Source organism: Pinus tabuliformis, chromosome 7, assembly GCF_031772625.1.
Source record: "Pinus tabuliformis cultivar Carrire ecotype Pingquan chromosome 7, CPIR1, whole genome shotgun sequence".
Classification (NCBI taxonomy): domain Eukaryota; kingdom Viridiplantae; phylum Streptophyta; class Pinopsida; order Pinales; family Pinaceae; genus Pinus; species Pinus tabuliformis.
This window is the reverse complement of record NC_142293.1, coordinates 1,532,769,802-1,532,783,790: the sequence shown is the minus strand read 5'-3', so window position 1 is coordinate 1,532,783,790 and position 13,989 is coordinate 1,532,769,802. Positions and strand designations below refer to the sequence as shown.

General features: G+C 31.9%; 1 protein-coding gene across 1 annotated transcript; it reads right to left on the bottom strand.

Moving 5' to 3' along the window:
* Positions 1-7,250: 7,250 nt before the first annotated feature.
* On the bottom strand, positions 7,251-11,303 carry LOC149253694 (benzyl alcohol O-benzoyltransferase-like). The gene is made up of 4 exons (XM_089454570.1): positions 11,049-11,303; positions 8,308-8,592; positions 7,926-8,159; positions 7,251-7,784 (listed from the first exon to the last, which is right to left on the bottom strand). Exons 1-4 carry the CDS (start codon positions 11,301-11,303, stop codon positions 7,251-7,253), a joined length of 1,308 nt encoding a protein of 435 aa, XP_089310696.1.
* Between the last annotated feature and the right edge of the window lie 2,686 nt (positions 11,304-13,989).

Sequence of the window (13,989 nt, the reverse complement as noted above, 5' to 3'; positions counted from 1 at the left end):
TGACCAATCCTTAAAAACCAATTTTTCACAAAAAAACACACATATCTAACCTAAAATTCATTTCTTTAAAGTTTTATCACTGATAAGAGACTTAGAGAGATCCCTCTCACACTCAGTAGGGCTAGCTACTAAGCTGAAGTGGTTTGAGGTTACCCTTGTGGATTTCCTCTTCAGCCTAGGAGATTGTAAGGACTAACATACCCAGAAATATGCCTTTCAATAATTGGTCTCTTCAGACTCTCTCTCATACTACCAACTGCTTCAAGTGTTGAACTTGACCTAAATATGGATTTTAAGATGTTGTTGAAAAACATTCTAAGAGTAGATCATGTAATAAGGAATTCACTTTTGATGTGTAACCAGTTGATCCAAAACCTAAAATTCATGATAGATCTATATTTTTCAAATATACATTTCCAATAATTATCAAATGCAAGGATCACCCATTCTTTATTCAATCAACTCTTCAGTAATAAATAATGCATACCTTCCATTTATTACATAATAGGGAATTATTAAAATAAATGCAACCTAATTTTGAAATGAATATCTATCAATCAGAGTCAGTACAATGGATGTTGTACTCCCTATGGTTAATATTTTTGCTAGGTTCGTTTTTACACCTTCATGCTAAAATTTGCTAGTAAATAGTTTCTTCTATAGTTTCAATTCTAAAAATATTTTCAACAACCAAACAAAAAGAAATATTATATGGTTGTCACAAGATATATCACAATGTGTTTTCTATCCCTATGAAACCACTAAGCATAAGATCATCAATGAGTTTTCTAACAAAGAAAAAATATATATATACTCATGAAATAACCCATCAAAAAACAGGACCATAAGTAATTTAAAGAGCGTGGTTGGAAATGATCATAAGTTGCAACCCATGATATTTTTTTCCGTATCATTGATTCAAATGTAAAAATTGGATCGTAAATTTTGTAAAATATATTTATGTTATCTTCAAAGGAATTGGTCCGCGAGTAATATATGCCAAGTAATAAGGGTTCATAGTTGAAATATTTTAAACAAGAGGCTAAGCACTGTTTTTCACATTGAAAACTTATTTCAATAGTTTTTTCAACCTCTTCAAGAAATCTAGAAATGATTATTGATATTCATGTGCAAGATGTTGCCCAACTAATGAAATCAATATTCCCACTGTGAAATTTTTTCTAAGGTAATTTAAAAATTATAGAAAGGTGGAGAAATAGAGGGAGTGACAAGGGAGAGATGGAGAGAGAGTGAATTCAAGAAAGGGAGGGACAGGAAGAGGAGGAGGGAGGGAGAAAAAGATAAATAGATATGGAGGGAGAGTGTGTATGTTTTGGGGCTGAGATATAGAGACAAAGAAGGAGAGACAAAGGGAAATAGAGATATATATGGGGAGGGGAGATTCAAGGGAGGAATAGAGAAACAAAGAAAGGGAGGAATGCAGAGAAGGATATGGGGAGAAAGAGTAGTTGGTTTGGGGTAGTGAGTTACAGAGACAAAGAAGGAGAGATAGATGGAGATAGATATATAGATGGCAAGGGGAGAGTGAGGGAAGAAGAGGGAGGTAGAGTGGGAGAGAGAGAGATAGGGGAGAGAGGGGAGGAGAGTGAGATGGGGGAGAGAGGGAGGGCAAGAGAGAGAAGGGGAGAGAGAGGGAGATGACATAGATATGGATGGGAGAGAGAGATATGGATGAGGAAAGAGATACATAGAGATAAATATAGATATTATATAATATTATATAACGTTGAACATTATGAACTATAGAGGAAGAAGAATTAAGGATGTTACAAAAATTAAAAGAAGTTGGATTTAGAAATCCATGAATATTTTGGTTTTTAACTAAAATAGATGCATTTATTTCGGCGTAGATGTTGATTCCTAATCCTATTTGATTACTTTCATTAGATTCATTGATTTCTAATACTATTTGATTTCTTACACTAGATGTATTGATTACAGTGTAGATGTTGATTTGTAATCCTATTTGATTACTTGCATTGAATGCATTGATTTCAATGTAGACGTTGATTTACGATTTGATGTAACTAGATATATGATATACATTAATTTCAAAGTAACTAGATTAATAATTTGCATTGATTTCAGTCTAGGCATAAAAAAATTGTTGATGACGTACATTTATTTCGTGTTATAGTAATTCAAGCATAAATAAGATAATTGAATTTTCATCTTAAATAAAATGTTCACTTACCTAAAATGTTTGCTTCTTGAAACCGTAAAATACTTGTAGTTGACTTCTTTTTTTTATTCCCATTTTTTAGCATTCAACATTATTAGTCACTTTGCATTCAAATGAGGTAATAGAAAAAAAATACCATTGAATCTTGGGGTTTATCGATACAAAATATGACAAAAATAACAAGTGCGACAATAAGAACAATAGAAGAAAATAGTTTGAGATTAATCCCAATGAACACTATTTCTAATTGATTAAATTCTTATTATTCACATTTTCTATCATTCAACACTCTTACAATGTCACTTGCTTTCAATTTTTTAGTTTGAGATTAATCCCAATGAACACTATTTCTAATTGATTAAATTCATATTATTCACATTTTCTGTCATTCAACACTCTTACAATGTCACTTTCTTTCAAATTTTTTTTTATCATTTTTCATCGTTCAAGTTATCAAGGGTCTCTATCATTTCAACAAACTAAGGTAACTGAGTAAATTTATAATAAAAAGGACGAGATTGATATTAGACACATTTAACATATTTAAAATGATAAGAATAGTTAGATGTTCAACAAATTTTCTGTGACCATGCACAACTGAAACCAACCTGGATCCCTCTTAACCCCAGAGCTATCAAGCATCACGAGTGATCAAATTTGTCGAGGTGCAAACATTTTCTCAAGTTTTGTACTCAAAGAAGCGGTTTAGACCTTGAGATATTTAATCCCGCTCGAACTTGATAGATCCAAAATTAAAATAAATCTAAACTCATAAATACAAAAAAATTAACATATACATAATTAAATCATAATTCATATAGATACAAATACATATATAGTAATAGAATCTGGGTAATTAATGATTACCTTTAAATGTAATATTTCAAAAAAAATATATAAGAAATGAAATAGATTCAATATAATTATAAATATATATATAATATTCATTAAATTTTAATAATAAAAAAATTATTTCATAAACTATGAGTATATATTTTATACATAAAATACATAAGTTTTAATTTAATATCATTTTTAATTAATTATTCAATTAAGCATATATACAAATATTGATTAATCGTTATTAATATTAAATGTTATTATAATTTATATTACTAAATACAATTATATTTATAGTTCCTAATATTTATCGTATTATTAAATATTATTACAATTATAAATTTTAAAATAATAATTACATTCATATTTTAATGTATAACAATTATTAATAACGTCTTATGAATTACTAAGTGTTACACACATTATAAAAATAATTTCATAACGAGGTCATTGTGAATTGGGTTTCATTATATCTTTATAATTATAATTTTAAATGAAAATATAATAGTATTGTATTTATTAAAAGTTCAATACAGTATTCAAAAATATTTTTATTTTAAGCTAGATACGTGTTTCAATGTTGATTTTTAATTTGGTTTTATATTTTTATAAAGATTGAATGGAAATATTCTAGTATTTATCAGAACTTCAATATATTCTTTTAAAAACGTGTATTTAAAATTAGATAAGTTTTTTAAATGTTTATTTTTATTTTTTAATTATTATAAGAAATTAAAAAGGAATTGTTTGTAATGTAAATTTTTTAGATTTTCTGATGTTAGATTTTGGTGGAAAAATTTAAGTTGAAATCTTGATTTGTGCTATTTAAACTAGTTTTTTGACTGTAAATATAGATTCAACAGCGTGTAAAACTCTTAGGTCACTTCTATTTTTCAAGAGCCTGAAAACTTTTAGGCCACTTCTATTTTGCAGGGGTTGCCCTTCCGCATCTGATTTCAATAAATTCTTGCTCGATTTTAGAGAAATTAGACTGTAAAAACCCACCCGAAAAACTTCCAAAAAGTCGCACTAAGGACAACTCAAATAAAAAATATGAATAAATAAAATAGATTTTTTAATTGCTAATACATTATTAGTATATTATTATTTTAATGATTCATATAAATGTTGATCATTTTATTGTACTTCATATTAAAAATAATAAAGTTTACACTCATTATATATAATAATTAGTATATTATTATTTTAATGATTCATATAAATGTTGATCATTTTATTGTACTTCATATTAAAAATAATAAAAGTTTGCACTCATTATATATAATAATTCTATTAAGTTGGATGATTTTTTTTAGGGTTGTACTATGTATCATGTTTGAAAAAGTAGAATGTTTTGAGTGGACACTCCACCTATACTCATGGAACATTTTGAAACTATGACCCTGAACTCTTGGCATCAAAAACCAAAAGGTTGATATTAATTCATCAATGATACCTACTTAGTTAGGCCTTTAATACATTCCTTTCTCATGTCATTCTCAAATCAATTCAAAAGCCTCTCCTCTTATATTAAATTTACAATGGAATTGAAAAATAATTTACCTCTTACATTTCTTGATGTTCTTATATCCTTTTTTCTCGAAAGATTCCTTACCCACCAATTGTACAAGGAAAAGACCTACATTGACTTGTACATCCATGTTTGTTCCCATTATCATATACCACAAAAAAATTTGGTGTCACCAACTGTACAAGAAAAACACCTACATTGATTAGTGCATCCATGCTTGTTCCCATTATCATATACCACAAAAATCAGTGCTTCAAACTCTCTTCACTATAGCCATTTAAATATATGATCCTCAATTCCTATCAAGAAAAAAAAAATCATTTAACAAAGGGCTCCAAAAAATAATGATTACTCCATTTAATTAATCAATAAAGTGTTGGGGTACATTGCACTTAGGAGTTCATCAAGACATCATTAGGATTTCATTTGGGAAATTATTTGAGTCTCTCGTATAAATAATCAGGGGAACATATGACTAAATTTCATTCACTATTAGATTGTCCCTACCATTTGAGACAATAACCTATTTTTGACATTTGTGGTTTTTAGTAAGTGTATTTTTAACAACGGTTGACACCTACCATGACATGTGGTAGTGATCGGGAACTAACTAGGATATAACATGACAACTTTCACTCCATTATTTCACATTGCCTTATATCTAAGGTCCAATACAATTTTTCTCTCATACTTCTAGAGATAATTGTAACCAATTGATCCACTCTTTTTCCTAACTTAGTTTTGGAGTTTGCATGGAATATTATTTCATCTAAGGCTTATTACATGAGTTCTAATCTAATTTATACTCGAGTTACTTTTGTTCAACCCTATCATTAGAATTTTCTTAATTCATCGCAACCCATTCCATTTTTTACTTACTATATATTTTAGGAATGTTGACTAGTCAACTAAGTGCGTGCAAGAGGGAAGTACAACATACTTCAATTTTTTTATCTTTTTGGAGAGGTTATTTATTGCATTTGTGTTTAGGAAAAATATCCCACTAAACTTTCATGAGTTTTTCAAATTCTCCTTTCCTACCTATTCAAATTTTCAATAATTTTATTGTCTCTTCTATTCATTTGCAATATGTAGTTTTGTACCTTTTCACACTTAAATCTTGTGCTTGTGCTTAAAATATAACAAAAATTTTCCAATTCACCTTGCCATCCAAATTCTACATGTAATTTGTCCTTCTAGCTTCAAGCTCTCATTTTTCTACCACATATTGAAGGTACCAACAATCATATCTCAAAAAAGGGGCTAAAAATAATATTGAAACCCCATTTAAACCTTTTAGAACTTTGAAACAATTATTTAAAACTACTAAGCATAAGTTTAATTTAATGTTTCACTTAAGATTTTAAATTCCTTACTTATGTCGAAAACAATATGTAGACGAAATATAACCCACAACCACGTGTCTAAATTAAAGATCGTAGTACTCCTTCACATCCAAGCATAGAATTCTCTCTAACGAAACAAAGTTTCTTCCTTAATTCCATTCCACACATCTTGCATCATCAAAGAAACCCTTGAAATTGAAAAACATTCTAATAATTCTAAAAAGGAAGATGGCTTTCAACTCAGCTAGTCTTAAAGGCTCCTTATTCAATGCTTATATCATTAGGTTTGAATCATTAGATATCCTCCTTAATTTTTTTTCAATTCTTGCATCATCTAAGAATCCCACAAAATTGAAAACATCCCAATAATTCTAAAAAGGAAGATGGTTATAAGTTAAGTGAGTCCTAAAAACCTCTTATTCAACGCCTAAAACATTAGGTTTGAATCATTACATCTCTTCATTGATTTATTTTCAACTATCCTACCACCCCCTATTTATTTGGGCTTTAATCTCCTTTCCTATTCCTCCTACCCTATCTATATATCTCTGTTGCAAATTCATAATTTTTCTTTTACTCTTTCCTCACATGATACCATATCTATATATTTGTGTTGCAAATTCATAATTTTTCTTTTACTCTTTCCTCACATGAGCCTTGGTATCCAATCCTTTTCTTTCTTTATAGTCTTTCATTAATTAATAATAAATATTTCATATCTTTTTCATGATTTGGCTTCCTCTCTTAGTTAGTATTAATTAATAACCATTAATATTTTCTATATTTCCTCTTACTTAGTATTAATTAATAACCATTAATATTTTCCATATTTCCTTGGATTTATTTCCTTTTTTTCTTTCAAACAATACTCTACAAAATAATCCTCACTGGCCTATATTTTCACTTTTCACACTTTTCAAACATGAAGTCTTTTTCAGACATTATGCTTCAATATTCTATAATAATAACAATTGGACATAAATATTTATAATTATAAAAAAATAAAAAAATCCATAAATTATAAATATACTATTTAAATACAAGGTAGTATGAAGAGTATTCAATATAATAAATTTATACAAACCATTCAAGCCAAACCTAACCTGCCCAAACTTGTAACAATTTGGCATCAAACCATTCAAACGACACTTAATAAACCATTCAAACGACACTTAACACGATAAAACCTAGAGCAGCTCAAACCTTACACAAACAACGCAACGTAAAGCGAATAGCTACAACATTACCCAACATATCCAACCCAACTTGATAATGGAAATATTAAATTGCGACACAACTGACCTAGAAATCTTATCAGCAATACACATATTTAGAGATGGGAACGTGAAAAAGGGGGAGTGTGCTCCATCGCATCACCAATTCCTGCTTCAAATCGTCGCATGGCAGCAGAGGTCAAGCAAATGGGAAACAATACTCCCTCCACACCGCTTGTATTACGAACAGCGATAAATAAGCTGATGATGCCCGACACTACACCCACTCCCCTTATTGCAAGTCCTCCGTAGGCTGCCTTCCCCCAACAGAAATCCACATCTCTGAAGCCCATTTTGGTAACGTCAGAAACAAAGAAGGTGCCCACCACTGTAAAGTGAGGTCGCCCTCTCAATTCCATCAGATCTATCGCCGATCGCACGTATTCGTCGTTCACAGCCATTTTTGCCTCGTTTATCAGTCTGACAGCGAAAGACAGCGGTTTGGTTAATAGCTCTCCCGCTGTCGTCTTCGCGCATGCAAGGCTTATCCCATTCCCGTAGAACCCTTCAGGAAGTGGCGGGTCGGTTTTCATCCGGGCATTGACGGGGAATATGAACCAAACTTCCTGCTCCGCGGGCATTCGGACAACCTTTGTTCTCAGGCACCACAAAAATGCCGATAGAGCTTCAAAGCTTGAGCACTTGCCTTGCCCTCCAGCTTGTCTCTTCAGCGACTCGATTTGCTCGTGTCCGAAGAAGAATGAATTGTGGATCAGCTAGTTAGCGGGCACCATCTGTCCATATTTGTCTTCTATTTGATCGTATTCGTAGAGCGGGAACTTAACAGTGGGATCTGTCCGCGGACAGAGCCTTTCTGTTCCCCAGACCGGAAGAACAGAAGGCCTTGTCGCGCCCTTCGCCATTTCGGCAAGAGCGGTCATGAACTGAGCGAAGCCAAATGCGTCAGTAACGGTATGATTCACAGCCATGGTGAGTATGAACCCTCCGCATCTGAGGCGCGTTACCTGAAACATTATGATAAGCAGTACGGTCAGAAAACACATTTTCGGCTGCAAGAAATAGCAGTCAATGCCACCGTGCAAGATAACTAATGCAGGCTTATACGAACTGAATTCATCAAAGAAAATCGACTCAAAGCATGAATGAATTAACCTGAATTTGAAGGATAGGAAAATTGGTAATAGTCTCTGGGCCGGGCACATCATGCAGCAGATCTTGCCAGCAGGAAAAGGACGGTAGTTGGTCTCCGAATTCCTCCAGAGCAACGTCCGCATCAGCTTCCACAAACAGCACACCTTCTCCCGTGCACTCGACAAGGAGCTTACCCCTGGGCGCGTCTCTGACTCTTCCGGCCAAAGGGTAGTAGAATACTAAAACCTTGGCCAGCGCTTCTCTGATAACCCTGGCGGGATCCTCACCTGTCACATACCCGGTAACCTCGCATGTAAAAGTAGGGAGTTAGAATTTTTTTTTATTCAAATTACCCACTAGTAATTTATCAAATTCATAACTCCACAATTCATCATTAACCATTAGACATAGTGTTCATCAATACATCAAGTAAATTGCAATCAGGACAGTAAGTTGCATAACCATTGCATAACCTTTAACCCCTCTGTGGTAGTGAAATGACATAAACTGTCTCATGAATCCTTGCATCCATTTCTTGATATCCTTAACCATATTAAATAATCATGTAATAGGACATTATGGTTGTCACATCAAATAAATAACCATCAACATCAAGGACTCATCATTATCGAACGGACACAAAAGGCAATCACACCATTTGAACACCAATTTACCCTGGAAACCCCGTAGGGTGAAAACCAGCAAACGTTTAATCTTATTATTAAACGCTCGTGAGGGATTTCACCCCTCACTCAATGGCTTATAAGGGATTCCATCCCTTAACCATTGTTATAAAATCATTACAATAAGTTATCATTATGTTATCACATAACTAGCTAAAAGCTAATACAATTTCCATGTAATCTTTCACTTACATACCGCCACATGCAACATTCCTTGTGGCATGATTGTTCTAGTAATGGACAATCCTGCAACTTGAACTCAACTGTACGGACCATCAATCCTTTTTCCTGCCACAAGGTCAAACATCACTTTCCTTTGGCACCATCTGCCATCGTTTCCTGTCAATGCAGTCATCAACAATCTTGGCAACAAGATTAGTTACAATATTATCCAATCAATAATCAACCTCTAAAGAGATCTTTTAATATCTACTCATGTGCATGAGCAAGCATGTCATAATAACCAACTAGTACGTATATTCAAGTAAATATTTGTTCTATTTTCCATAATGCTTATTCACACTAATGCGTATTTCTCTTTAAGAGATCTAACACATTAGTTCTACAGATTCATGTTTTCCTTTAAAACATATAACACAATAGTTATGTTTTCATACAGGTAATAAACTATTTGATAACTGCACCTTTGCACAAAAGTCCATGCCTTACAGCTAAGTTTTTGAAAATCATGCTCAATGCCATAAACAAAAACCAGAGGTAAGAACATCGGCAACCTCCTACAGCGAAACCATTTCACTAAAACTAGCGTGAGGAAGATAATTTGTTATAAGTAAAGCAAATAGTAAAGCTTTGGTCAGAGGTACGAGGAAATAGAAGCACATTTGCAATGTGCTACAGCTCTTCATCATGAAAGAGCACCTTATGATCTGATAGTGATGCGCCTCCTCCCAGATCGTCTCCTCCTACTCACCTACGGAAAATCCCAAGAAAGTACAGGCGCTTCCTTGAAGAACAAGGAAACAGGACACACATATATATATATTCAAACTTAAAGCCTGTAATAAACTCAGTACATCCGCCCAGGGTTGTAAAAAGCGCAGGATGATAACTACGGCAATGCAGCAATTCATTAGTTGAAAAATTCATTTCATGCATGATCAATTACCGCTTCACAAGATAGATTTATCTTGACAGCATCTAGCACACCACGCACATCACAAACAACTACGCCTTCAAAATCAAAACGACAATCCCAAAATTCTAATCGCGCTTACTATAAGGAATTTGGGGAGTTTATTCACACCCCTCAATTTCAGTTTTCCCCCATTAACTGCTTTCAGAGCGTCTTATCTCTTTAACTTACCGGCAGAGAAATGAATAGACGCTTAGCTGCAGAGGAATGTAAATATTATGTACTACTCACAATGTATTTTTATTTCAATAGCTGTAGCGGTCCATTACTCGTGGGATAGAGAGGTAATGCAAAGCATAAACTTTCTTTGCACGCACAACAAAAGAACGATTCATCACCCGTCCCTCGTCTTGTTTCCAAGCTTCCAGGATTTAATTGTTACCGTCTTGCAACAAATAAAACACAGTTACAAGGACAAGAGAACGAGGGTACCTGTCTATCATTTTAGAAATCATTCGAAACTTTCCACAACAGACCTCTTGAATATGATGATTTAGCGCCGAAGCTCACATCATCACTCGAATTTTCTTTCCGGATTCTCCGTCAAAACTGCTGTAGCCCCTTCTGTTCATGGAAGAGACACCCAACCTCCACGCAACTACCGAAAAAAAACCTCCCTCACAAACTGCACGGCTTCTTTAAATTGCATGCTCTGGCATCCCACGGTACCAGACGACCACAAATACATTTAACTGAATTGTTTTCTTGCTGCCACCTTTCCCTAAAACCTCGCAGTCATTCTTGCGGTGTCCCCATACCCAAGAGCTCAGCTATATATTTATTGAAGGGTGCGGTGGTTGGAGGGTAAGCTATCCCAGGCTTCCTTCCATTATCTCAGCTTTTACGCAAATCAAGAATCAGTTTTGTAACTGATATGTAACTTTTTTATTTATTTATTTTACCATGAGTCATTTTAGGGATGTTACATCACCCTTCATCGACGGGTTGAACCGATAGAACTGAAAGACGGGGATATGAAATCTCACAGTTCCCTGATCATCGATATTGGAAAGGTATAGAAACTCTTTCGGAGTAGGCTCCAATGGCGGAACCAGGACAGCCCCCTTTCTGGTGACCTTCACTTGCAGAGACGCCACTAAATCAAAGTTAACCCGAAAGAAATAGCTGAGCGGCTTCAGAGACCTTTGCCGCTGATACTGCGTGAGTCCATAATACTTCATAATTATTGCACAGAGATGTGCATTATATAGCTCAGCATGATGGCTATGTGTCATCGGAATTTACATATTTCCTTTTAAAATAAGAATAAATTATGGCGTGAAAAAACAATGTTTACTGCGATAATAGTGTAAATTAATAAATAAAAAAAAACTAATAAATATTTAAAAATATTCATCTATGTAAGTACCACTAGATGCAATAAGTGTTAAGTGGATTATTCAAAAATAAAAATCATGAGAAATTAGTCAGTTACTATTATCTCTCATGAAAATGGTAATAGATGAATGACTTACTTAACAAAAAAATCATTTTCACCTCAATAAAATATCTAAATAGGCATATAAAGTAATTTTATATCAATTTAAGTAAACAAATTTATATTTTCATTATCTCTCATGAAAATGGTAATAGATGAATGACTTACTTAACAAAAAAATCATTTTCACCTTAATAAATATCTAAATAGGGATATAAAGTAATTTTATATCAATTTAAGTAAACAAATTTATATTTTCACTTTTGAATGCATAATGTTTATATTTTAAAAAAATATTTTAATTTACTTAAATAAATTATTTGAATATCTTTTTAGGGGTAGTGTAACTGGTAATTAAAGTAATGGTGAGTCATGTGAAAACTAAGAGTTTCAAGGTTTAAATGACTTTATTTTGTAACCTGATTTACTTTACTAAGAGTAAGAGATTTACTGGTAGGTGTGTGGAGGCCTTCTTTAATGATTTTTGGTAAAAACATTTTAATTAAAAATATCAAAGAGATGTGTTAAGAATATTCCACTCTCACTTTTTAGAATAAATAAATTATTTCAATATCCATGTGAAATAATTTAATTTTATATAAACTTAAAAAATAAAATTAAACCTAGAAAAATTAAAAACTTTTATTTTCAACTTTTAACGCTAGGAAGTTACTTAATTCTTATACTTCTTTAAAATGTCTCAATGTAAAATTTATATACATGTTAGCTAATTTATTTCAATATAAATTTTGCATTTATGGAACTAAAAGCAAAAAAAAAATTGTTTATAATAATACAATGTTTTAATGCCCAAAGAGAAAAATAATTGTGTGAGGAAGATACACTTCTTGTGCTTCTCTAAAATGTCTCAATGTAAAATCTATATACATGGTAACTAATTTATTTCAATATAATTTTTGTATGTATGGAAATGAAATGTTAAAAGAAATGTTAATAATAATAAAATGTTTTAATGCCCAAAGAAAAGAAGTAATTGAAAGTAAAAAATTTCAATTATTTTGTGATAAGAATAATAACATAGAGATGTGTCAATCAATTCTTAATATAAAATTAATGTCATCTTTAAAAATATAATAACAATAATAATAAAATTGAATGTGCCTTATAGAAAAAATATTTTATATTAAGAATTATGTAATATTAATCACAAAAAGATAATTAATGTTGACAAGGTCCATAAATAAACTATTTTGATGACCATAGTAAATAAAATATTCAATCTCAATTAGATATATATTATATATGGTTTAAAAAAAGTTTAAAACCAGAAAAGCCGAGTTGTGTGGTCTACATAATTCAAATGTTCAATAAAATTTTCTAATCATTAAATCTATTTGTATATTTAAAAATACAATTTAAATAATGAAAATTATATATATTAAATCTAACGAAGTATAAACATTGTTTTTTTAAGTTTTACACTTCTAAAATATTTACATCTTTAGAAATTTGATTCCTTTTAATACTTACTCTATCCATAATTAAAATAAATACTTCAAATATTTTCATTTATTATATATTAATTAATAAGTATATTACTTAATCTACATCTTTATTTTTATAATAAGTCATCCACTTTAAAATTCACTCGTTGTGAAAACTGATTCCTTTAAAAAAAATTCAATCGTGGCCAACGACTATCATGTGGTGAACGGGATATCTCATTAGGTTATTGAGCACATTATTTTTTCCATCGCTACTTTTATCTTGGAAATATAATAATTGATTTTAATTTTAATTTTTTAATTTTTATATAACACTTTACAATAGTTTGGATTTAAGAGATCTGTGGCTTGTGTCTTTTGAATCAGTGATCGGAGAATCCACAATTTGAACATCTTTATACCAACGTTTCAAATCCCAAGTGGGATCCATCATCAGGGTTGAAGAATGATGATAAAAGAAGAGCAATAAGGCAGAATAAATACTAATGAGGACGAAATTTAAGGAAGAACAAACTGGTCGGCTAGAATTTTTAATTTAATATAATTTTATTTTTATTTTTATTCATATTAATTATTTTGACACCAACATAAAATGGACGCATGGTAAAGCTGAACTTGATAAGTTTTTCATTCACTTAAATTCCATCTCTCCAGAAATAAAATTTACGATGGAACTTGAAGAAAACATGAGCATTCCATTTTTGGACGTTCTAATCATCAGAAAGGAAGATGGCTCTCTAGGCCACAAGGTTTTCAGAAAGTCAACCCACACGGAAAGTTACCTCCATGTGGATTCCCACCATCACCCGGCCCAAAAGTTTGGTGTTCTAAACACCCTTGCCATCAGAGCCCTTCGAATTTCCGACTCAGAGCACCTGAATGAAGAAAAGAAACATTTGGTTTCAGCTTTTAAGAGTATAGGCTACAAAGAGCATGAGATTAAAAAAGCCTTTGAGAGAGCTG